The sequence below is a fragment of the Peromyscus leucopus genome, chromosome 4 (assembly GCF_004664715.2).
Source record: "Peromyscus leucopus breed LL Stock chromosome 4, UCI_PerLeu_2.1, whole genome shotgun sequence".
Classification (NCBI taxonomy): Eukaryota; Metazoa; Chordata; class Mammalia; order Rodentia; family Cricetidae; genus Peromyscus; species Peromyscus leucopus.
In genome coordinates, this window is record NC_051066.1 from 56,324,710 (window position 1) to 56,352,329 (window position 27,620).

The 27,620-nt window shown below is 39.0% G+C and overlaps 1 protein-coding gene across 1 annotated transcript in view; it reads right to left on the bottom strand.

Annotated features, from left to right (window-relative positions):
- Cerkl (ceramide kinase like) overlaps positions 1 to 27,620 on the bottom strand; it is a 96,252-nt gene that overhangs the window by 34,376 nt on the left and 34,256 nt on the right. The window contains exon 3 of the mRNA XM_028884599.2: positions 3,919 to 4,050. Within this exon, the coding sequence (XP_028740432.1) occupies positions 3,919 to 4,050 (132 nt within the window). The remainder of the gene's footprint in view (positions 1 to 3,918; positions 4,051 to 27,620) is intronic.

Sequence of the window (27,620 nt, forward strand, 5' to 3'; positions counted from 1 at the left end):
AAAGAATGTGATTCCACAAGAGCTCCACTTTCTGAACAATGCTCCCCATCACAAAGAGGCAGAATTATCTGGTGACTGGACATCCCCAGGGGCTCTGAGCTGACAGAGATCATGGGTAAATTCAGAGAAGCCTCTTTCAACCATGATGATGACAATGACCATGAGAAGGTCTAGTGCTTTCTTCAAAGCAAAGGGTATCTGAAGACCAAAGTGCCTGTTGTGAATACACAGAAGGGCGCAGAGCATGGTGACTGCACACCAGGAAGAATGCACTAATTTTGTATTATTACAATGAACAACATTAACGACAGTAGATAACAATTGTCAGGAGGTAACTGTCAGCTCTCACATCCTTTGCATTGTGCAGTGTATAAGTAGCCCAAAACCATCCAGCTAAGAAGACAAGTAGATTTGTGATACAAACAGTGCTCCTAATCAGCAAGCTATGTGGCCTTGGGCTGGATCAGCTGATACGTAAGTAGGCATGGAGGACATGCCTTTGCTGGTGTGCACAAAGGCAGTGAGACTGCACTCAAGGACATCAAAGTTGTTCAGTAACATGACACTCAGCTTCTAGCCTAGGGTCCCAAGCTAAGGCTCCTGAATAGCCACAGGGAGAGCCAAACACCTACAGCATGCTAGCTATATTCTCTTCAGTTCCTCTCCATGTGCAACCACACTACTCTACCAGGAAATTATTTTCTCGGACTTATCTACTTCTCTGACTTTTCCACTTTTTTTGTTCTGTAAATTTATCCTATCACCCAATGACCTCTCAAAACTCCTGAATTTTTTTTTGCTGTTATTTTTTTGAGACAGGGTTTCTCTGTGTAGCCCTGGCTGTCCTGGAACTCACTCTGTAGACGAGGGTGGCCTTGAACTCAAGAGATCCACCTTCTTCCCGCTAAGTGCTGAGATTGAAGGTACCCTTAAAAGTACAAACTCTAATATCTTCTTTATTTGGAGAGCCAGAGAGAAGAAATATGTTACATATTAGCTGGACTTACCGTTCATTCTCCTCTTTGACCAGTGAACCAATATGTTACTAGAATAAATGCCTGTTTCTTCGAGGGATTTCCAGAAGCCTTGATGATGCTTTTGTTAGAGAAAATCCTACATCGGTGGAAGTACCAGCATGGCGGGGTACAGTTTTAACTCAAATGTTTCAGAAAGGGCTGATCTATATTCAGAAGTGGCTAGAGTTTCAGCACAAATCAGAGTGAGAGAAGTATACATTTATTAATGCGTAAGATCTATGTTTAAAACAAATGTGGTGGAAAAGTATTATACATGGGTGCAAAAATTCAAATCAGGCCAAATACTGACACAGTATGACTTTCCCTAATAAACTACAATAGGATGCAGTAGATGTGTGCTCTTTTGAATTATTCTTCATATATTTTCTTTCCATTAAAAGGTAAATTCGATCCTGTTATATAACTTTACAAAAATGAGAGCCTAAACTAAGGACCATATTTGTATGACACTTTAAGCAAGGTAGGCAGAAAAGCTGAAACACTCCCAGCAGTCACATGTTTGTTCAGTCTTTGAGACAAAAAGAGAGCATTTTATGTAAATGTTTTGCTGATATACAGAAGAAAATCCTCAGCTTTCTTCTTTTTCTCTTCCTCCTCCTCCTTTTTCTCCTTTTCCTCTTCCTCCTCCTCTTCCTCTTCCTCTCTTAATCTTGATTCAGTTGGTTGACTCATCTCTGCCAAACCATATTATCACACCATGATTTTTAAAAAGTCACTAAAAGATGTGATAAGCAAATTGCTGAGGGCAACATAAGATTCAACCATGTCTGGAATCAGGCTTGTGTGGGACACATTGCTGGGGGCCCTTCCCAAGGCCACTTTGCCCCTTTTCCTTAATAGGACTCACATTCTATTCAGACATCTTTTTTAAGCCTTCATGAAGAGGGAATCTACCCTTAGTTCCAGGAAAGGAAACAGCTGTACTGTGTGAAACATAGATAATTAAACCAAAAGAAAATTTGGTGCATGTTAGAGTCTTATAATATACGTGCCTTTCTTCATCCCACTAGGTAAGAAAAAAAAAGAGGCTGCAATTTAATTTTCAACTGTTTTATGAAGATAAGACAAACCGGATTCAAGATAAATTCAAAATTATGGAGGTATAGCCAAAATAAGAAACTTCCAAGATACCATGATATTATGGGTTCCTTTTCTACACTACCCCTCCTATCTCTGTCCCCTCACTTAAATATGTCTGCTACTCTCCTTTTCCCTCCCATTTCTGCCTCCTTTGCCTCTTAAGAATTATCTGGATCACGTGGTTTTCTTGAGCCCTCTCATCAAAAGTAGTATCACCTCCAGACAACTTAGGTTTTTATGCATATGCCAAAACCACAATATTCAGTGTTAAGTATCTGCTTGAATCCTCAATAATTATGCATTCTGCACAGAGCAAGAAATGCCACAGAGATTATTTGCTTCTTTGTCAGGCTGACCTCAAAAGCTTGGGCACAAGTGGTATACTTGCCTCAACCTCCCAAATACAAGGTACAGTAACTAGGTTCCAATGAGACATTCAGAAGCTAACTGATACATAGTCATGTCCATGCAAACTCCTAAGTAGTGTTCACATATGTAAAATACAATGATTGTTCATGAGTTTGATATTCATCTAACTTTTAATTGTCTCATCCCAACATGGACCTCAAATCATTCTGATCTTTGGAACTATTCCATAGACAATAGGGATGAATCTGGAGTGTGTGTTTCCTTTGTGAATCATCTGTAATACCAAAGTTATAGCCATAACAAACTAACTTTTCCACTGTAACTTCATTTAATTCAGGAATTCATTTGAGGTAGTTTTTTTTTTTCTTTTGCTGCTATTTTGTTATTCATTTATTTTCAATAAGACAGAGTTTTGCTATGTAGCTCAGGCTGACCTCAGACCCATAGTCTTCCTCCTCAGTCTCCCAAGTGCGAGAATTATAGGCATGGGCCCCCATTGTTGGGGGCCTTTAACTTTCATGGTGGCAGATGTCTTTGAGGTGAATGAACTTCCTACAAACCTACTAGAGGGAGGAACTTCCTTCCACCTGAGCACTTCAATGCACTGCATTTCAAAGACCTGGTTAACACTATGAGACCCATCTCTGTCTGTCACAGCTGAGCAAAGCCAGGTCCCTCCTCCCAAAACATGTCCTTATGACTAGGACACTCCAACTGTACTCTGGGCTTGTCTCCCGTGCGGCTTAATTACATAATAGACTCTACTGACTACAGTGTGCAGCAGATTCCCTCTGCCATGGTGAAGCCATATAAACAAAGCCAGGAAAGTTCTGGCTTTAGGCAGTGTCCACCCTTCCTAGTAGCTGGGCATATGGTGAGTGTTAATAAAGCAGGGGAAATTGGTCTTCAAATATTAAATGTCCAAAAAGACATTACTAACATTCTTTCTATTAATTTGGGGATTAGCAAATTCCTGTCTTCCTTAGCAAGTAGCTAAACACACTCTTAGTTTCCACAAAGGATTCAAGCTCCCAGTTTCTCCTAAATCAACTAAAAGTAGCAGCTTGGTGCTTCATTTTGACCTAACCAGCAGGGGTCAGGGTCAGAACAAAAACAACCCAAGGGAAGAGCCACAGAAAAGCATTAGGAAGAAATGTGAATATAGCAAACATTTTGAAGATGCCAAAAGCCATAACTTCCTTCAAACAACACCTAATAATTGCTACTGTGAAGGAGGTCTAAAATATTGATATTTCAACACACAATAGCACAATAAAAAAGCAAAGCAAATGCAGGACAGCTCTGGAGCTGGCGACAGGACACATGCAGAAAGCTTTCCTGCTAGGGGCAGCTGCTTGTGCTTAGGAAGGAAGAGTGTGTGGGCTCCCTGTGGAGTCTTCAGCAGTAAAGTTACAGAGGGAAAATGACTCACTTGTCACATCAGTCTTGATCCCCGCAAGCTTCAGCAGAGGTTCCACCTTCTCATAATAGACTTGGACAGACTCCTTTCTGTGACTCTGAGGGTTGAGGAGGATCTTTAGAGCCTTTGGTCTGCTTGAGAAACCTAAAACGAAAACAGGTAAGCTTAGATGCCCATCAGAATATCATACATGACTCTAAATAGCATTTGCTATTTGTATCTTAGATTCTTGCTTGAGTGTGGCTTTATTTTTTTTTTTTTAGCCATCTGCTTACCTAGAGGCCAAACATGATGATGCTTTCCCTCTTCAAATAAGCCATGCATTATAACGAGCATGTTGTTCAGAAAGAAAGGTATCAACAATAGCAACTTGTAAACATGGAAGCAATACTGATGCACACTGACCTGCTCACAGATGAGGCACTTCTTTGTGGAGTCAGGCTGTGGGCTGTGACAAACAAAAAGGTGCATTTTCCTGCCTTAGGTATATACTTACACTGGAACTGGGCATCTAATGACCTCAGGTCTACCGCCCTCTGACCTATCCAGTGACTCCAGGGACAGACTGAGCAACCAGGGGTGAGTCACTGTTATCAAGCAGTGTGGTGCATACTGGTGGCTGAAAGGAGACTTGAGGTCAGAGTTCAAATCCCAGAAGGTGGCAGGGAAGAAAGTGCTTTTCTCCTAGGGACGGAAGGCATGCCCTCTTAGAGGCCAGTGGTGATGGGTTGCCTCACAGTCTGGACTGAGATTTGATACTGCAATTTTCTGGGCAAGAGGCTTGGCACTGAGAACCCACTTGGAGCAGGTGCAGAGCCAATTGTCTGTTGTTAGGAAGGGGCAGGAACCAAAAGAAAACTGACAACCATTTCTTTCATGGCAAGTTGGCTCTCAGAAGACAGAGTTTTAAGGTTACAAAAGGAGTTAACATTCGTTTTTACTAAAAACATCACAAAAGATAAATGGAAGAAAACGTCCGCTTATATCAAACCCTATGTTTCATGTTTCACTTAGGGAGAATATTTTCCTCTCTCATGATATTTGACATAATAAACATCTTTTACCAGCACATACTGTTTTGAATTCAGGGAGAGCTTGAGATGAGGAATAGACAGAACCATGCTGAACTCTTTGGACATTCCCAAGAAACCTTTGGAGATAAGAAGCCTCATGGTTCTCTAGATCACACATGTGGAGACCCTATCCATACCACATGCCTCACTTTTTCTAGTTCTTGTATTTGAGTGAGCACTGAGGAGCCTGCTAGCTTCCAGGCCACCTGGGTCACTCACCATCAATCCCCTCTGGTTTAGGGCTCTGGCACCTGTGTGCTGGGTGCTCCCCCAGTTTGCATAGCTCCTGTCCATGCTTCACTGTTCCAAAGCTACCCTGGCATCTCTCTGCTGTGGACACTGCCCAGACCCCTTAAAATGGCCTTCAGAGACTGTAAAACCCAACCTAACCCAGTTCCTCTCCTCTTACATTCAGCAGTCAAGTAAGACTCATTGAACCTTTGTGTTCAATCCTAGAAAGAAGAGTCAGAGAAGATGCAGCTGGTGCTTTAAAGGAGAAATCAATAGTGCAGGACAGTCAGGACCAGTGGTTCTCAACCTCCCTAGTGCTGCGACCCTTTAATATAGTTCCTCATGTTATAGTGACATCCCCAACCATAAATTTTGTTGCTACTTCATAACTATAATTTTGCTATTGTTATTAATCATATTGTAAATATTTGATATACTGGATGATCTTAGGTGATTCCTGTGAAAGCATGAACGTGATCAAGAAATCAGGACCCCCAGGTTGAGAACCACTGTTCTAGACTCTCAGAAGAGACATGGAACACAATGGGAGTGTATAGGGGGAATGTATGTTGCTTCTTAGGGGTCTGGAAAAGCCCTCTTGAAGAAAAGAGTATTTGAGTAGGGCATTCCTGTGGTGGTAATCTAATTGTACTGAAATGTGATTTTGATTGTATGTTAATAAATAAAGTTGTCCGGGGGTCAGAGCTATTAGGGCCATAGCAAGAGTGTGGCTGTGGTGGCACACGCCTTCAATCCCATAGATCTCTGTGTGTTCAGGGATATAGCCAGCATTGGAGACATATGCCTTTAAGACCTGGGGGGCTGTACATACAGACAGTGACGAGGCAGTCACGTGTTTGGGTTTACGACCAATGAGAAGGCAGAACAAAATACTATAAAAAAGACGGACAGACAGGATATAGCTCTTTTCGGGAAGCTGGGACACCGCAGGAGGAAGGGTGAGATTTTAGCTCTGAGCTCTGACCTCTCGGCTTTCTCTTTTACATTGGTTCTGTGTTTCTTATTTAATAAGACTGTTGGTTACATCTATACATTCCCCCACCCACATACCTAGAATTCCTCTATTACTATCTGATTCATTAACAATCTGCCCAGGGTTGGAGATTCTAGATACCAGCCTAACTGAGCACACAGAACTGTGTTAATACAACAAAGGCTTTTCTGGGGCTGTTTCAGTTCCCTTATGACAACTCAACCCATTATGGCATCAGATGCCAAAGCTGGCCCTTCTTCACTCGGGTGGTTTTTGTTTCTGTTTCCAAGATGTTTAAAAAAAAAAAAATCAAAATTCTACCATTTGTTTTTCAAGGCTGGCTCCAAACTCCACATCCTCCCAGGAGCCTTGCTTTGCCATCCCCAGAGTCCATCCCCTTCACCACTCTGTGCCCAATTTACTCTAGGCTCCTCTGTTACCTAGTGCTTGTACCATCTATACAAAAATCTCTGATGGAACATCTTGGGACTTCCACTATCAGATAAAAATGGGAGACTTGACAGTAATACGTTACACTGTACTGGGTTTTTTAAACATTCAACTTGACAGGCTATGTGGACGCTAAGCAAATGATGAATAGGGAAATTGTGTCTTAGAATAATAATCTTATTTTTAGGCATTAGAAAAATTGATTCAGGCAAGAAGTAATGGGTACCAGAATCATCTGGTGACAATCAGGGAAGGCTATTTACATATTCCTAAACTTTGCCCCTTTACAGGACATGGAAGCACCTGCAGCTGCATGCCCTGTGAGTCTCTGGATCCAGTGAAAACACTGCTGCTGTCCCTGGACCTCTCATTAAACCATGGCAGAGTCAGGAGCTGGCATTAAACTTCAGGCACCAACAGTCAGGAGGAATGCTCTGGTCCATCTACTTGCAGTGGGACATTAGCCTGAGGGTCCTCTTCCCTTTTTTAAACAGGCAGTCCCTGAACAGTTGATGTTTAAAACCCTACTTTAATTTCTCCATTTTCCTATGATCCCAATTTCTTCACCAACACCCCCATACCTAGTGTGTATCAAGTAGAAGCAGAGGACCCTAGGCTTCATTAGTGAAGTCCTGTCCTTACAAAGGTGACATCTTAATGGCAGAACACAAACAAAGGAATTCAGAGTAGATTAAAAGGTATCTGTTCTAAGGACAAAATTGCAGCACAGGACAGAGAGAAAGCAGAGGTGAGGAATAACTCCCTGGAAGGGAAAGTCAGGTCCCCCAGAGCCTTACAAGTATTTCCAGGGACTTTATTTTTTGTTGCTTAGAAAGAGATGTATGGTGAATTTTAAGCGAAGTGGTAATATAACCTTTGTCTTTTAAAGGCTCACTCTGGTCTCCATAGAGAAGGTGAACACAGTAGGTCTACAGGATAACAAAGTCAGTAGAGCTGGTTAACACTCTGAGTAGAAGACAGTTGTTCTTGGACTGGAGTGGACGCAATCAATGTTAAAACAAAAACTAGATTATATATTTAAAGTAGAACTGACTAGAAGTTATGACCTTTAGATATGGCTCCTGAAATAAAAGTGTCCTGAGGAGTCAAAGGTGGGTAGACATCATGGAAACAGAAAGAAACAACATGTATAAGAACTAGTGGTATAGTGAGCATCATCTTAGTAGGTTGATGGGCTTTATGAGGGAAGAGATCAGGAGGCTTAAGAAGACCAAATGAAGTAGGCTGCGGGGCGGTGGGGCGGGGGTTGAACTTGAGAGTGAGAGTACTGTGGGTAGTAGAAGTGGGAAGCTAAGAACTTAAACAAGCTCCATGTGATGCTAAAGGGCTCTGGGGCACATTATGAATGTGTACATTGTGAATTATGAATATAAATATGTACAAGGTATTGGTGCTCATATCTGTAATCCCAACACTCAAGGGGCAAGGACAAGAGGATCATTGTGAGTTCAGGACCCACCTGGACCCCATAAAGATGTCTGGGTCAGCTAGAGCTGTATGGCGAGACCATGTCCAAAAGAACAGCAATCACAGAAAATGACTATGGGAGAGTGTGGCTGAAGTAAAACACTCAAGAGCTTTGAAGGAATGGACACCAAGACTAAGAGAACATGCATCAAATGACTTCCAGGATAGTATAGCAGAGTAACTGCCAATAGCTTCAATCTTTAAGAAGTTAAAAAAAAAAAAAGCATGACCCAGGCAATTGTACAGGACCCCTTGCAATAAGCAGTGCTAACTGGAGGCCTGATGGATGGGTGTCAGCGCTAAGTGCTTTCAGGGGTGGAGGGAGAGAGATAGAAGGAAGATTCTCTAAGCATCTCCCAGGATGAATGGTACAGGCGGTCACCCCGTGAGAGGACTGCAGGGGGAGCTGTAGGCCATCGGGAGAGCTGGGTCACTGCTAAGGCAAGAATGAATCCAAATAGTCATGTGTGGAGGAGTATGATAAGCAGGTGAAAATGTAGACTTTGCTAACGGTGGGTCATTTATCCCAGAGGACAGAGTGGAGGTTTCTAGAGTTGAAGAAAGCAAGAACAGTGCTGGGTTAGTTTTGCAGAGCCCTTGAGGATGATGTCCCTAATGAGTCTCCTGTGGGCCTGTGACAGAAATAGCACTGCTTACAGTTCTGACTGGAGAGGAGGGTGAAAGGTCTGGTCCTAAGCAGTGGAGCTGTAAGAACCTTTCTCCTCAACCACAGACAAAGCTAGCAGAGAAGCAGCGTTGACTAAGGCTAGAGACCTCCATAGCTTTTCTTGCTCATCTGACTGCACTGTCTAAACCTGGAGCGAGATCCCAGTGAGGGCTTAAGACTGTGCCTTCCTTTGCCACAAACAACCTCAGTGGAAATGTGTATTTGAGACCTTTGGTAGACCAGTGAAAGCAAAAACAAGGAACAGAGCTCAAAATCTCCTTAATTTGCCTGTTCCAGGACACCCAGCTTCCTTCCTGGGAGGCAAGTACTCATAAGGAATCCTTCCAGAAATACATGTACACGCACAAGCAGTCTGCATATATACTCTAAGTCACTATATGTCTTGTTTACTTTAGTGTGTTCATTTTAAAGACAATTTCGGTGCTAGTGAGATGACTCATTGGTTAAAGTGCCTGCCTCTGATTCTGATTGCCAGGGTTGGATCCTTTTCTAATCTTTGACAAAGGATATGTAATTAGGAGGTTTATTCCAGTCTAGTTTCAATTTAGCATTTTCGTACGAGAGAAGTTGGAAAACTGCAAATATTTAAGGGTTGCCTTCATTTTTCTGTGATCTGGTATTTCACGAAGTGTCTTCTGTGTTTTCTTGGTTGTATTAGTTATTACAGTGGTTTGGCCTGTATGAAAATTATTGTTGCTTGTTGTGTGACTTAGAAAGTGGTGTCCTTTGCTTTGGGTTTTTATTTATGACACTTTTTTTAAATGCTGAAATGTCTCAGTTTTATATACTGATCATTGAGTTTCTCTAGCATTTATTCTATGGCCTCTGAGTCTTATATCATATATAAAAGTTCTTAGAGACTGGAAAACCTTCTACTTTTCTTTTAATACTTTTGTGGTCTCAATCTCATATTTTTAAAAGTCCTATCTGAAATTTATTTCAGTAGATGAAACAAAATAGAGATTTGACTTTATTTTTTCTTCGGTAGGCAATCCACCTGACCCAACATAATTCATTAACTGATCAGTTGTTTCACCCTGATGATGTTTGTTTCTTTGATTCATTTTTTTGGATTTTCACTGTTTTGAGCTTGGGTTTAAACACAGGGCCCCATGCATATGAAGCATGAGCTTGTCACTGAGCCACAAGCCCAGCCCCATGGCACAGAGTTAAATGTTGCTCTTAGATGTCCACAAATGCTAAAAGCATTCGTATCTATTGAGTTATGTAGTCTGAGACCTGTTCACTTAGCCACATGTCAATATCATTTTGTTGTGGTTGTTGTAGATGTTGTTTTGGGTGCTAGGAATTGAACCCAGGGCCTTGCACAGGCTAAGTGCTTGCTTGAGCTGTATCCCACAGGATCATTAAAATCAATTTATCTAGCACCAAAAATCCTTCTGGTATCTTACAGGATTATATTAAAATAAAATTACCTTAAAGACTTTATGATGTTCAATTTCTTTTATACAAAAACATATATTTCCAAATAAGTCTTCTCTATCCCTTCAGTACCATGCTGACCATTTTCAGATAAATGTTGAACAGTTGTACTGTTTTATCTTTTCTGTTGTTGCTGTCAATACAACTTTCCTCCCATCCATCTACTTACTTTAATTTTGGCTATAGAAATCAAAACTATTGATTTCTGCACATAATCTATTTTTAATTCTCCCACTTTCCATCATAGGTTTTCCCTGTAACCACTTAAGATTTTCTAGGTTAACATTTACTTTTATCAGCAATAATGATCATTTTGCATTGCCTCTTTCCAACTGTTCAAGAAATCTACTTGTTCCAGATTCTCTGTGCAGTGGTTGGTCCCACCTGTGTGGGCCCCATCTAGCCACACTGATAATAAAGTGCAGTCCTGTCAACTCTAGAATCTAAGAGGAGTACCTTAGTGTCTTCCCACAGAGGCTTTTGATCAGACATATACTGTCACGATGCTAACAGTACCATCTAGGCTGATGCCAGTTTTCCCTTTGCAGACTTGTGTTGTCGTGCTGGTATCAACTTCCTGAACAGACTATAAATAAAATCAGAGTTTCACCTCTTTTCCTCAGCAATATTGTGTAACATGAATCTTAAAAGGTCTCATTAATAAAAAACAAACCCAGAACCAGGTATTAGGGTGAACACTGAAAGATCAGAGAAACAGAACAAGCCACAACCAACCTCACCTTCCAACTTCTCAGCCAATCCTGTTTCCTCAGGCTGAAAACCTCTAAGTCCTCATCTGAATGGATCTCAGCTGAACTGCTGCTAAAGAGCCTAAAAGTGTAGCTAGGTTCTAGTTCCTGGTCCTCATGCCTTATATACCTTTCTGCCATCACTTCCTGGGATTAAAGGTGTGTGTCACCATGCCTGGCTGTTTCCAGTATGACTTTGAACTCACAGAAATCCAAACGGATCTCTGCCTCTGGAATACTAGAATTAAAGGTGTGTGTGCCACCATTTTCTGGCCTCTGTGTCTATCTAGTAGCTTGTTCTGTCCTCTGATGCCAGATAAGTTTATTAGGGTGCACAATATGTTGAGGGACACAATATCACCACACGGTACCGTGAAGAAGCCACTGGACAGTATAATCACAGAACTACTCTAAGCATCACCTGGCATTTCATTAGAAAGAAGCACCCTAGATACGGTGCACCAAGATTTCTGGAGGCCAGGAATCTATGTTTAGATAAGCTATTCTAGTAACCCTTACATCCACTAAAGTGTCTACAGGACCAATAAGCTGGGCTCTTCCAAAGTCAATGCCAAAGAAAACACAACAGCTGGGAAAAGAGAGGAAATATCATTCACATGTGTTTAATTAAGTGGGAGATTCTTAATAGAAATTAAGTAAAAATACATTATAGAAAACAGAAGCTTTTTTATATGGACCAGGGACAACAAGCAATTTTGGGAGATAACTGTATCTGGGTATTAGTAAAATGTCTGGTTTTAGAGGTACACTTCAAAGTATTCAGTTGGAACTATTCCACTGCCTATCATTTACTTTGTAACACATTGCTACTATGTGTAACACAAACATAGGAAAGCAGGAGGAACTATGAAATCAAGGGGATGGAAATACAGGTGCTGCTTCAGTCCCTTTTCTGTTGCTGTGATAAAATACCCTGGCCTAAAAGTAACACAGGGGAGAAGAGGATTTGTTTAGTTCCATGTATGCTCCATTATCACAAAAAAAGTCATAATGACAAACACTTCTTTTCTGTTTCCTGGTAACACACAGCACCATTTGAGAGACTGGAAATATATTTATTTGTTATTTTCAGTTCCTCTTGTATTAGTAGAACAGAATCCCCTTGAGTCAAAAGCTTTGTGATTCTGCTTTCTGCTATATTTAATGGTCTATAGAAAAGTTATCTGGCACACAGTAGATGTTCAAGATATATCCAGGAATAAAAAGAGAAAATTATAAAACTGAAGTTTCAATTGCAATAAAGAAACCTAATTAAGGAGATTAACATTGACCAACTGTAATACAGAATAATTTCCAAATTGCAATGGTATAAAACAGATTAAAAAGCATAAAGCACTTATGTTAATTCCTAAAATAAAATGAAATGGCTAAGATAAATATTTGATGGAGAACCAAAGGTTTATCAAAAACAGGTTTGTGTCAGACATCTAAATTCATTGGAAGGAGTACTAAGCATGAGAAAAGTAACAACTTCTTTACTGCATGGTAACGCAACTCGATCTTTATCTCATACTGATCCTCTGTGTATGAAGTTAAATTTGGTAGAAAATATTTAAGAGCTAGCAAATTATTTTGTAAATTAACAGCAGCATGGGAAATAAATACTGGTCCTTTTGATCAGAGCTTAAATCAGTTCACTTTCCAGAAACAGATATAATCCAATGTGAGCAGTAGAGTTAGGGGGAAATGCTTCCCTTAGTATGGATGAAACTGTTTGCCCCAGAAAGCAGCCTCCATTCTTCAGTCCTTGTCTTAGACTCAGTGTGATATCCCTCAGCTCCACTGGGCATTCGGCCTTCATCATCTCAGGATGCCGAGAAGCAGGTGGCCAAGAGGATGGCACTGATAAGCAATGAAGCCAAGGCAAAATTCACCACTTAATACTGCCAGATGATTCTGCAAGCCTATTTTCCATGAAAAGAACTGTAACTATGTAAAAGCACTCAGAGACTCTGAAAATCAAGTGAGGCAGGTAGGACATGGCCCTTTGAGTTTTAAGAAAAGGAATAACTCACAGGACATATAACAGAAAGGGAGATAGTTTATTTTCTTGATGAGAAAACAGGCATGCCTTCTGGACTGAACAGAAACATTTTCACAGAAGATGGGAATATAGAAACACTATGAGGATGTATGTGAGATCAGCAGCTACACAGAATCCAACCATTGATCAACAACACTTCAGGCTGCTACAACACCAGGCATCAGAGTCGGGATCTCATCAAGGGACAGACTGATTAATAGAAAACTATACTGAGACATTTAAATCCCCACCCTTAGGAAAAAAATGAATTTCACAGTGGCAGTGATCACTTATTCATAACTGTACAACAGTATAAGCATCTTCCCAGTAGATAATCCAAGATTTAAACAGAAGCATGAGTCAACATTAATATGCAGCTGACTGGATTCTCAGTCCCTTGGTAACCTCTCAATTCATACTCTGGAGTAGAGACCTTTTTAGCACGCCAGTTTGCAAGGAACCAGCAGTGTAAAACAGAATGGCCAACTGCTCCTCTGTTAGTAACAAATGTGCTAATATGTACTAGTTTAAACTTGATCTATCAGTGAGTCAATGAACCATGAAGGGTGGGGGTTAATCAGGGTGTTCTCCAAACAAAGGCTCCTGAGAGCTGCAGGGACGCCACCCCCAGACTCACATCTGTGCTGTTTTGAGTTCTGTGCGATGGAAATGGCCTGGTGCTCAACACAGTTAAGAGCCCAGAATCCTGCCACAGTCTTGTAGATATTCACAAGTATTTCACAGAGGAGAGCAACCAAACTGTTGGAAAGGTAAAGTACAAACAGGAGAAACAAACTCCTCCCTAGGCATAGTGCTTAAGAGCTTCTGATGGTAAACTGTACCCTGTTAATGAGTAACAGGGTGGTAAAAGCCTTTCACGGAAGATCTGACTAGTTCCCAGCAGAGCTGAGGTGGTGACATTCTATCTTAGGTGATTTATACTAAAACTCATTGATTTCCCTTTATTGTCAAACAAAAACATATGTGTACTGATCTTTTCTCCTAAAGATATAAATAATTCTAATGCCACAGTTCGACTTAAAGTAAAACTAAATTCACCTACAGTTTGCCAGTGTAAATGTATCTCTTTTTCTAACAGCTAAAATGAAGGGAACAGCAATTAACAGGAAGAATCGTCTGCTGGTGGAAAGGTCACCTCCATACTTCAGTATTTAGATAATAAGGGATCCAACACTAGTTAGATCTTGAGTGAACAAGCTAGAGAGGAGAGGCAGACCGGAGCTGGTTCATCCGATAGACCAAGTTACTTTTTACCACCCATCAGATCAGTTAAAATAATTAGTATTTAAATACAATTAACATCTAAAGAATCTAATTTAACAGCATAATTGGACATTTAATCACCCACCAAAGTATGAAATTATAAAATAACAGATAATAATTTCATAAATGTTTCTAATTTAATGATTTAATCAGGTTGTAAAGTTTTACTAAAGCAGCCTCTCTGGATCATTTGTAAGTGCTGTAGCTGGCTGTGATTTTTAAAGAAATGTTTTCAGCAGTCTGCAAGGTCTCAGAAGCCTGCACCCAGCAAAGGAACAAATGCCCAAGTGAAAAGATAGCATACAGAATGGGAAAAATCCTCATCAACCACACATCAAATGGGGGTTAATACCCACACCATGGAATGAACTCCAAAAGCCAAACACCAGAAAAACAAGTATTCCAGAAAAACAAACAAACTGAATCCACAACTGTAAAAAGAAAAAAAGAAAGAAAATACAAAAGGTGAGTTTACATATATATATATACATACATATATATATATATATATATATATATATATATATATATATATGCCTGTGCCCAATGAATACATTTACAACACAAACCCTCTTAGCTATAGCCCTTGAAAACATCATGAAAGAGGCCCCAGAAATATTTTAAGAACCAGAGGACCAGGGAATCTGCTCTGAGATAGTCTCTCCTAAAACAAACAAGAAAACAGGACACAAAACAGAGGAGTAGGGAAGAGGGGGTAGATTTGCAAGGAGTTGTGGAGAGCCATGGGAGTTAAACGTGTGGAAAACCAAAACACAAAAAGCAAAGCTGTTACACATCCTTAGCCATCAGGGAAATGCAAACAACAATTGGAGCTTAGTGGCCTACTTCTTGCCTAGTGCCCAGGAGGAAGCAACCAAGAGGCAAGAGGTCCTGGTTTTTTTTACCAGCAAGGGAAAAATTAAAATTATAACATGTCCCAGCAACCTTAAATGTGGTTGAATATCTAATAAAAGACATTAAGGAAATAAGGAAAGGCAGAAACAGAACTTAGAATATTCACAAAGTACATGGTCATTTATGGGAGCAGAAATTATAAACAAAATCAATGAGGGAATAATATATTTAGAAATTTAATTTTTGTTAAGCTGTGACTAGGTAAAGGGGGAAAGGTAAATAAAAACTGTGGAATTCCTTAAAGATTATAGTAAAATATTTAATGTTTGGAATCTATGAGCTTCATTATATATAGCAGTAGGAATTCAGAACCTTTAACATCTGCATCAATAAAAAGAGTAAAAATGAATCTGTAAGTCCAAGATTTAGAAATCAAACAATAAAAGAAAACAAAAGTATGAGAAGGAAACATAGAGAAGGAATTCAGTACGTCAAGTTAATAAAATAGCACCTGCAATCCCAGTCCTCAAGAGGTGGGGACTGAAGATCATGAGTAAGAAGTCAGCAAGACCACTGTGTCAGATACGATAAGATAAAAAGGCAGATTACTGAATCTACTTTTAAGAAGGAACTACTTATTTTAAATAGGATAAGTAATGAAATTTTTTGTCTGAGTTTGTCAGATGTTAGTAGATTGGACATTGTTTTTGATTTTATATATATATATATATATATATATATATATATTATATATATATATATATATATATGAGTTTTTTGTCTGAATCCATCAAATGTCAATGGACCAGGCATTGTTAATGTAATTCTTGACTATATATTGTATATATTTATTGGATATAGTTTTTCTTGTATTAGCAATAAGCTTTTTTTTTTTATTTTAAACAAAAAAGGGGAAATGTGGTGATATTGTGTCCCTCAATATATTGTGCAACCTAATAAACTTATCTGGTATCAGAGAACAGAACAATCAATAGATAGACATAGAGGCCATAGATAGAAAATGGTGGCATTCACACCTTTAGTCCTAGCATTCCAGAGGCAGAGATCCATCCGAATTTCTGTGAGTTCAAAGTCACACTGGAAACAGCCAAGCATGGTGACACACACCTTTAATCCCAGGAAGTGATGGCAGGAAGCAGAAAGGCATATAAGGCACGAGGACCAGGAACTTCAGTCCTTTTATTCTTTTAGGCGTTTGAAAAGCAGTTTAGTTGATATCCATTCGGATGAGGACTCAGAGGCTTTCAGTCTAAGGTAACAAGATCAGCTGAGAAATTGGCAAGGTGAGGCTGGCTGTGGCTTGTTCTGCTTCTCTGATCTTTCAGTGTTCACCTCAATATCTGGCTCTGGGTTTATTTTTATTAATAAGACCTTTTAAGATTCTTGTTGCACAGTGTCATAAAAAAGTCCTAATTTTTGGAGAAAAAAATAAAAAATAAAACAACAGACTAATTTAATCATTGAACAATGAAAAAGGCATAGTATGTATTGTAATTGATGGAGATCATGCAGATCAATAAAGAAGCCATTTCTAAAAATAGATTGTGCCTGTAAGCCCTGTAAGAGTGAAATTTGAAAACAAGATGAGATGGGCTATTTCTAGTACAAGTTGTAAGAATAGTTCTTAAAGATGAATTCATAAAATACAGAGGACACATCTGCTGTCCATGAAAGCGTCAGGAAGCAATGGTTCTATAAAGGTATTTTGACAAACCCTGAGAGAGTAGAATCCTCAATGCTGTGTAAAGTGTTTCAGAGGATTACTGACTAGCTCTTACACTTAAATTAACTCATAATTCTTATTTATGTTTAGCCACATGGCTTGGTACTTTTTCTCAGTTACACATTCTCATCTTGCTTCCTCTGTATCTGGCTGGCAACTTCTGACTCTGCCTTTCCTCTTCCCAGCATTCTCCTCCCTTGCTTCCTGCCTGGCTACTGGCCAATCAGCATTTTATTTATCAACCAATCAGAGCAACACATATTCACAGCATACAGAAAGACATCCCACAGCACTTCCCCTTTTCTGTCTAATCAAAAAGGAAGGTTTTAACTTTAACCTAATACAATTACATATAACAAAACATTTATCAAGCAAGAATTACAGTTATAATATCTAGTCTGTTTGTATTTGGCAAAATTAAAGAAAATATTCTATCTATCCTATATTTGTGAGTCTAAAGTTTCATATCTAATTTATCTTTTATCACAACTAAGGAAAATTATAATTATAGCTATTTAGTCTTCAACTATATCAAAGACCCCAGAAGGATATAATATTACCTAAGTAAACGGGAAGAGCATTGTAAGTAACTTCCAGAAATCTAGAATGACAGAGACAGCTGGCTGCCTGGACAGTCACCCAAACTTCTTCTGCAATGTTGTGGCATCATGTTAAGCCTACAGACCTAGTCTCTCAGTCATTTTTCCCTGTGTCCTGTAGAATGTCTGGTAGTTTCTTCCATGAAATAGGAACCTGAAGGACCATCTCACCTTGAAAAATTCAGTGGTCACCTTCCTATGGGTCCTACATGTCCAGTTTGTATGACATTTTGTTAAAGAGTCCAGGCAAGAACAGTTTCTTGCCCAAATGGCTAACTTTTGCCATGAAGAAGATAAATTCCATATGGAGTGTCTTTGGTGCCCATCATCTGAGACATTCTGAGGACAATGAGTATGTCTAACATTTTGATTTCTCAATATCAATTTCCACTCAAAGAAATTAGAAATGTTGAGAAATCTGTTGCTTCCAGAGGCTCGGGCAAGAAAGGAAACCACAAAGTCTGTGAATCAGTTGGCTTTCTGTTACCGTTAGAAATGCTTGACTGACCAACTCTCATAGTTTATTTTAGCTCACTGTTTGGAGGTTTATATCTACAGTTGCATTGTCCCATATGTATGGAGTATGTCATGGTGAGGGAACATAGCAGAGGAATTTTATTTATCTCAGGGCCAAGTACAAAAGAAAAACAGAGGAAGACAGACCACAGATTCACAATTCAATTGAGGACATGCACCCAGTGACGTGAAAGCTCCAACTGGGCCCCACCTCTTAACATTTCCACTTTCAAATAGCATCAAGCTTTAATATATGCATTCCTGAGAACCATCCCACAGCCAAACTAAAGCAACAAAATATCTCATGATACCCATAAGTGAGCAAGCACACCAAAATTTTGAACAGCAGTTAAAACAGCGCAGGGGCCAGTTTCAGTGGTGGGTCGAACTTTGCTTCACACTCTAAAGATTTTGTACCATTTCCAAACAACTTGCACAACAAGAGAGCTTACTTACCGGTCTCCCTGGACAGGGAATCCCTCATTTGGTTGCAGACACATACATACAGTCCCAGTGCGTACAGGTTGGTCCCCTTCCTTCTCTTCTTTTCTTTCCCTGTCCCTCTCCCATCTCTTCCTCTCTCCCTCCTCCCTCCTCTCTCCTTCCCCTCTCCTCTCAGCTCTCTCTCCACTCTGTTGATGTCATGACATGAAGGGAAGTAGCCTGAGGAAATGAGTGACAGGAGAAGCAGCCTGCCACAGACACTGCAAAGGGCCCAGAAGCCACACACGCAGACTTTTCTCTTCTCTTTTGGGGGAGAAACCAGTGTGTGTAAGTAATGGAAACAGAAAATGAATGTTTTCAAGATATGTAATTTTCCACTTGAGAGAGATGGTTTTTAAATGAACTAAAATTGATGCTTTTTAATTTTTATTTAGGTGTTTCCCCCGCCCCTAATGCTGATAACTGGCTAATTTGAGAACTAATTGTCCAGTGCTGCAGCATGTTATCTATTGAAAATATTCCAACTATCTGCCTCAAACAACAGATCCATTCACAAAAGATTGTAACAAAATTCCTGAAGGTGCATGTAACAGCTCTATAAACATCACACAATTATGTTAGCATCAATGGTTCTCTAATGAATGCCAGGGGGTAATAATAACTCATGACCTAACATGAAATATTATTGTTTCTGTTTGTACATATTGTAGGTTTGTCACTTTGTTACTTTTTACTTCTTTTATTTCCCATGGAAAACTGGCATTCCATTTTAGCCTCATCCAAGTACTGATTCAACTTTGAATTCCCCCTGAGTATAGGCTTAAGGTATTTGAACCTGATTTGGGAAGCTCTGCTGAAGGTAGGAACCCAATAATTAGTCACAGACCAGTGTGTTTCTATGCGTTTTTCCAATTCCTCTAGGTTAGCATAAAGAAACCACTGTCATATCTTCCATAGTGCCTGTGCATTTCACCCCAAGGCATTTGAGGACTCTCAATACTGATTCATGATGAGAAAGTTACTTCAGTGTTGGGACAGGAACTATAATAGTACTGCTGGCACCTAATTCTGCCTGTTCCACGTCTCTAAAGTTCTGAATCACGGTATTTGGAACAAAATACTAGAGATAGATTATCTTCAATGAAGATGACATTGATGCTTCTGACAAGTGCCTGGCATCTATCTGAGGGAAGAGTCCTAACTGCACAGTAACTGTGATAGATTGAAGTCATACTGTAGCTTATATAGACGGAGGGGCAAGCACATGGTGACTATATAGTCTTAGGAGGAAAAAGGGGAAAAGATGAAAGTACATGCTACTAAGAAACAATATTATTCAAAACAAGCCAATGCTATTTTTAAGAAAATCCTGTCTCACTAGCAAATCCAGTTAAAAGTAAGGTCTTTGGACTCATGTATGAAACAAGAGTAATTTTTTAAGAAGCCCTAATTTTTGTTCTCATATATGGACACCCAAAGAAGATCAACCTAACAGAACACAGATTTGATCTAATGGCAAACTGGTGTAAATGACTCCTTTTGTGATGGGGACCAATTTAACACTCTGGAGAAATGGCTCATTGGGTGAGGAGTCGTCTCGCAAGTACGAGACTCTGAGTTCAGTCTCTACAATCCATGTAAAAGTCAGATGCGGGGACACATAAGCCTGACCTCAGGCAGGCAGAGACAACAGCATCCCTGGAACACGCTGGCCAGCCAGGCTAGCCTGACTGGTGAGCTCAAAGCCAATGAGAGACCCTGCTTCAAAGGAGACAGACAGCATAGACAATGTTCCTATTGATGATACCCTCAGTCTTCTGGCCTCCATATTCATATACACACACATTAGTAATAGGATTTTCGGCCTTTAAAAACACTTAAATCATTTTACTTTTCTTGTGTTTAAACTAAAAAATGATAACCATTATAATTTATTCAATTTCACTATTTGTTGTCATGCATTGTTTCAATTATTCCAGCCTCACAACAAAACACATAAGTAATTTTGCTCCTGTATTTCTATGGGAATATATTTATAGTTCTTGATGCTATTATGAGGATTTAATGAGACAATTCATAAAAGTTGCTTACAAAGTATGTGGCATGTAGTAACTGCTTAATAAATGTCAGTCATTATCATTAGTTTGAGTTTTAAAATAATGACTCTCTGATATTCAGTTAAGAAGTGGTGTTAACTAATTCATTTAACAGCATGAAAACTTAATTCAACATTTTACTGGAAACATTTAGAGGATACTCATTTAGCACTCTGAATCTAATCACATGGAAAAACCTGACAAAAACCACCTAAATTGTTTCTCTAAGAAGTTGAATTATACAAAAGACACTGTCGCCAAGGCTTCTTCCTTGCTGAACAATTTGACACTGATATTCTCTAAAATGAATATGCTCTTCAGCTTTTATTCTCAAGATACTCTGTCAATGAGTGAAGCAAGAATATAATTTTCTTGTACAATACAGCAATTAATTTTTTCAATATAATTATAATCAATTACATACAAAAACATATCCCTCCCTGAGGATAAAAATGCCACAGGGGGTGTTGAGAAGCCCTTGGGAAGATTACTGAGATCTTTCATTTCAAGTATAAATAGAACTGACTGTTTCTAAAGAATGAATTCTAGCTTCCTATTGGCTGAAAGGGCAGTGGTTGTGAGAGCAGGAACTAGAAGGAACTAGAAGGAGCCCTCAGAAACGAGAACAGGGGAAAGGCTTTGGAAATAAGCAATGACCCAACGTGACTGAAGGATGGATGTTGGTTAACCTTTAAAAACATATAAAGCAAGAGTATACATGTTTTATATTCTGTCTGTCTGCAAAGGCATCTTTGGTGAGTGTGGTGTATAGGGGTTTGCATATGTACATCTAGGAAACTGAGTTGTTTGAAGTTCCCATTACCCATGATTCTTGCTCCCAGCAACACATATATTAACTAAGGAGTCCCTATTCTGTATTCAGTCCTATTCCCTATTCAGCTTGGGCTTGTCCTATCATATGAAGTTCTTGGGGGTCTAATGCTATGGTTTGCTGTGTTTACAAACTGATGCTTAGTGAATTTTCACACTACTAATTGCTAGAATGGAAACAATTCAAAATGTGAAACTAATATTGTAATATGTGTAACTAATATTGTAGGTTTAAGAAAAACTGAAACTCTTGTCTTCTTAGCAAAAATTACATGATTGCTGTGCTTTCTGTTTGGAATCTCAGCTACAATCATAATAAAACTGGAGTTCTGAATGAACTATTCTTTTGATAAGACAATTATCCTTGAAGAGTTAAATGGTATTGGTTGTTCAGAATTTAATAGAGACAAATTTCACTGTTCTCAATGTCCAGTTTGGTAAACAATAGAAAATTCAAAAGAAATAAACATAATTGAAGCAAGTTTATTTTAAAACTCATTTTCAATACTTGGCTTGGTAAAATATAGGCTTTCTATTTACAGGTTGGTTTGTAAGAAATATTTTACATAAAATTACTGAGAGAGAAAAACACTTAAATATACTTATAATGAAGAGCTTTAGTGTGTTCCTATGCCAATGCTAATAATAGTAATAATATCATTCAGACAGTCTCTGATGTTTGATTGTAGGGTTGCCACTCATACAGTTTTGGGTATTCAGACACTATGAAGATTCTGTGTGCCTGAGTAAGCTGGCATGGGAGGCTGCTGGGTGCTGATAGGATACTATTTGTAGTGATGACACATTGGAGATTTTCAAGTGTTTTTTTTTTTTTTTTTTTTTTTTTTTCTGGATGATAAGTGGTTCAACCAAAGGTTTACTCAGAACCATTAAACAAAAAACATAGATGCCTCTCAACTGAAGAATGGATATGAAAAATGTGGTATATTTACACAATGGAGTATCATTTAGCTGTAAGAAAGAATGACCTCATGAAATTTACAGGCAAATGGATGGAACTAGAAAAAAATCATTCTGAGTGAGGTAACCCAGACCTAGAAAGACAAACATGATATGTATTCACACATAAGTGGATATTAGGGGTAAAGTACAAGATAACCAACCTACAATCCACAGCCCCAGAGAGGCTAAATAACAAAGAGGGCCCAAAGAGGGATGCTTAGATTTCCCTGGGAGAGGGAAATAAAAGAGATCTCCTGGGTAAACTGGAAGCAGAGGTGGAGGGAGATGAAGGGATGGGAACTTGAGGGAGCAGGTTGGCCAGGCTGCGTGCCAGAGGCAGTTTGGGGGCAGGTCTGAGGAAGAGAGTAATTAAAGAGACATCTTGATGTCAGGGGGGACATTTTGGGGTTTGGGAGAAACCTGGTGCCAGCGAAACTCCCTAGAATCCACAAGGATGATCTGAGCTGAGACTCCTAGCAATAGTGGAGAGGGTGCCTGAATTGGCCATCTACTGTAATCAGATTGGTGACTACCCTAATTGTCATCAGAGAGCCTTTACCCAGTAACTGATGAAAGCAGATGCAGAGATCCACAGACAAAGGAAAAGAAGAAGAAAAAAATAGCAGTTAGCTGAAGAGTGAATAGTTGATGTAGAAAGTGCATAGGGAAGCAGGGAGGTTGGGACTCATTTTTTTTTTTTTTTTTTTTTTTTTTTTTTTTTTTTTTTTTTCGAGACAGGGTTTTTCTGTGTAGCTTTGCGCCTTTCCTGGAACTGGCTTTGGAGACCAGGCTGGCCTTGAACTCACAGAGATCCGCCTGCCTCTGCCTCCCGAGTGCTGGGATTAAAGGCATGCACCACCACCGCCCGGCTGGGACTCGTTTTTTTAAGCCACTGCAGGAGGTGGGCATCACATGATCTTTACTGGACAGAGTGCTCACACGGAATTGGGCTTTGATGGTAATATAGAAATAAGAAAGTGGCTATAATACTCTATTGGTGAAATTATTAAGACCACTCCATGTAGTTTAAAGGGAGATTTATTTAGTGGTGTAACTTACAAATGAAGGGATAGGTAGGTCTCAGGATCTGGGAAAGGCACAGCGCAGTCCACCGGTGTTCTCTGGAGAACTCTGCTCAGTCTACCTCCAACATCCAGGGTCCAGAAACCAAGAGAGGGTGGCACATCTGGATCTTGGGTCTTCGGGGCTCTCTCTTGGCCCTGCCTTGTAGGCATGATAGTTACCGAAGCCTCAGTGGGGGTTGGAACTTCCAGATCAAAGCTGGAATGGCTACCCAGTGCAATACTCAGTTTTTTACATGTGTTGACTATGCACACTTATGGCAAAAACATTTAAAAGAAACATACAAGACTTTAGTGTCTAGTTGACTGATCATTAATTAGTCTTTTATTTCTTTTCTCAACACCTCAGAAGACAGCTGTACTTCAAATATAACAACTTTACACACTAAAATCTTTGTCCCTAAACAAATTAAGTACTGCCAACTAATATTGTGTACAACTGAATGTCTATCTCTAGCAGTCCTTTAACAGATAACAGTGATTGTTATGAGGGTCCTGAGTTCGATCCTCAGGACCTGCACAATGGAAGAAGAGTAATGAGAAGTCTTACAACTTGTCCTCTGACTTCCACACATCCACCATGGCACATGGATCCATGAGGTTGTACGCTTGTGTGTGCATACACATACACACAAATAAATGCAAGTGTAAAGTTTAAAGTAATCTTTATGATATCAGCTTCTTATGTTTCCTTCTAAGTACATCATTTCTCATCATATCAAAGTAAACCTTTATATTATGTATTCTCCACTTAAGACAATTCTGCCTGGTTAATTTAATCTCGTGTGTGTGTGTGTGTGTGTGTGTGTGTGTGTGTGTGTGTGTGTGCCTGTCTGTCTGTGTGTCTGTCTATGATTTGCTTATATAAGATAATGTAAGCACTAAACAAAACAGTATTAAGAAATGTTTGTTTTTCATTTTTTTTCTCAAGGAGCATACCATAAGAAGGTCAACCTCATGTACACAGATTTGAGGTAATAGCAAACTAAGGGGAATTGTCTTCTTAGGAATAAAACTAGACATTTAAATGCAATTTCTGTTTTCTCTGTGCTTCATATCTGAAAGCTTACTTCAGCTGTTGCAATAGGATGGCAGGCTATGCTGCTAGAACAAAACAAATAAAATAAATACGGCTCGTTTATATTTTCCTGCCTTGTGAAATTAGCATTCAGATATGAAACTGAACAGTAATGACACCAGAACTAAATCTCCCCCAATGTGTGCTAAAAATGCCATTACTTGTCTCTATTAATTGGAAATAGACTAACAAGCCCTAAATGTATCAACAAAGTTTAATAGTCATGTTCTATAAGAGCTCTTCTACCTTTTGCTCATTCCTTCTGCATTTTCTCCTAAGGTTTTTTATATTTTATTACATAAATTCCCCTGTGAATATATATTTATATTTAGTCTTTGATTGTTTTTAAACTATATACTATCACTTTCCAAGCATGCCTTTATTCCTATAACAGTGGCTTTTTTCTTTACTTCCTCACACATTGCTCTCAAAGTGCTTGGAGTTTCATCTTCTCTAGAGGAAGAGGATATTGTAACATATTCCTAATGCGCCCACATCAGACACATTTCCTTGGAGCCAGAGTCCTCATTCCATTGTACCTACTCATTTTTCAAGTCACTTAGCAGACACTGTTAGAGCATTTTTACATTTGAAAATGACTTCTTGTTGTTTCCATAGGTTTCTGTCCACTTTGAAGGTCCAAAATGTCACCTGTGAGGTACATACTAGGAGGCCCAAGGATATTCATTCAAATCTATATTACCATTTCTAAGGAAAAGCTTAGATCGGGGTCCAATGGAGCTTTCAGATCACATCACTAGGAAACTCAAATCTGTAAAAATAGAATTGTGCCCTAGTGGGATAAAAATGGACATATCTAGTATATACACATACTATGTTTAAAGTTGTGCATATTTATCTTTGTAACACATACATATTTGAAGTTAGAAAACACTATGCTAGACCACTTTTGATATAATGATGACACTTAAAAAAAACTTTAATTCTCGTATCAGTGACTACAGTTTGCATAAGTTTGTTTGGTGTCTTCGTTGTACATTTGATCTACTTTAAAAACAACATATTGTTTCATCTGTCTCCAGGGCAAGAAAAATTTGAAGAGTACATCTCCAATTTTAATTTTCTTTATTATTTTTACTATATGTAACTGTGGGTTTTTTTTTTTTGTGGGGTACAGGAGCAGTTTGTGCATTTGAGTGCAAATGTCAGCAGAGGTCAGATGTGTTGGATGCCCCCGAAGCTGTAGTTATAGGCAGTTGTGAGCCTGCTGGAGTGGGTGCTGGGAACTGAACTCAGGTTCTCTTCAAAAGCAGTAGATGCTCTTAACCACTGAGCCATCTCTCAAACCCCATGTATCTTTCTTTTTTTTTTTCTTTTTTCTTTTTTGAGGGAGGGTGTTTCTGTTTGTTTCCAACATAGAGAACAGAATCTGTGCATCATGTGTGTTGCATGAATGAATCATATTGCCTACTAGTTATAAAATTATGACAGTTTTTCTATGACTGATGTTGAAAAGAAGCTGGGCCCACACCTCTAATCCTAGCAATGGGGAGGCTCCAAAGGAAGAACATGAGCTCAAGGTTAGCTTGAGCTATGTAGACCTAGTCTCAAAAACACAAATAAAACAAAGTTAAAAGATTCTGTACTCAACTATGCTCAGAAAATAGGGTCAAGAGTGAAACTAACTGACTTTTAGATAAAAAGAAAAAGTTCTCTTTTATATTTATAAACCCGTAATTATTTAGTCAATGTTAATTAGTTTTCAAATCTCAAGTATTTGATATTGCTTTCTTCCTCCAGCTACTACTGCCAATTTTCCTTTAAAAATTATCACATCTTATTCCTTGCTCAGATTCCAAGTATAATTGTTCATATTTAGAAATAACACACTGTCAGAACTATATAAAACTGTAATTGTTAGATTAATTAAGACTAGAAGACCACCCACTTGAGCCTTGAATGTCTCCATGTTTTTCTCGTTAGAAGAATAGGAGGGAGGTGTAAGTGTTGGCAATAAAAGAAAAATTCTACTTGCTCAATCAAGATGAAATTGAAAATAATTTCGAATTCAATGCCATTTTTAAGAGAAACTTGTTTTTACTAGCAGACCCAGTTAGAAGTAAGGACTTTGTCCCTGGAATTAAAATATGGTTATCTAATATTTACCTGAAAGTTGTATACATTTTTGATATGCAAAATTTCGGTCACCTCCCAAACTTTTTATAGACAAAAACAAAGCAAAACAAACAAACAAACAAAAAACTCTTTAGAAGGGGAAAACTGGGCAGTGGTGTAGGCAATGAGCATTCACTCTGCCAAAACTTGATAGTTTAATGAATTCTTGAATTATATAGATCTGAAAAAAGGGGGGACCATTAGATTGTAACCTGGAAAAGGGAGATTCTGTGTGATATAGCTGGCAGAGAGCTTTGCAGCCTCAGACATGCCTTTGTGCATGCTGGAGATGATGCAGACGGCCTCCAATGGGATAAGAAGACCCCTAACTAATGCCCTGGGTCCCTGGATGCAGAGATGGAGCAGATGCTTTCATCTTCTTTAGGGTTCTTCACTGTCATCAGAGGCCTTCAACCCTTATTGTCTGCATTGGTTGGTTTTAGAAGTCAATCTATTTGTTTTCAATGAGCCAAATAATTCTGCAGTCCAGGAGCAAGCCAGAGAAAATGACCCTACATAGCTCACTGTTTTCTACTCTTCTCTAAATCAAAAGTTCACAGTGAGATCCCCAGAGGATGTTTGGCAAAGATGTGTAGTTTATTCATCTCTGTAATTTGACTAGATTTTTAACCCTAGATCAAGCTAAAACATCATTCATTAAACTAAATATTTGGACAGTGTTTTCAGAGGTATTTTGTTTGAGTTTTGACAAGTCTCTCTATTCCTATAAAATTGCTTTTACTAAATTGAGGTTTGCTCAGACGTCCTCTGCTTACTTGCTGTTGACTTTATGGGTGAGATATATTGAATTTGCCCCAGCAAGCTCTTCATAAGCCCTCTGGGATATTTCTTAGACCTTCAGCACAAGGAAGAGCTTCACTCTCCTAAGCAAATGACACACTCTTAATTTACTGACTATCTAAGCC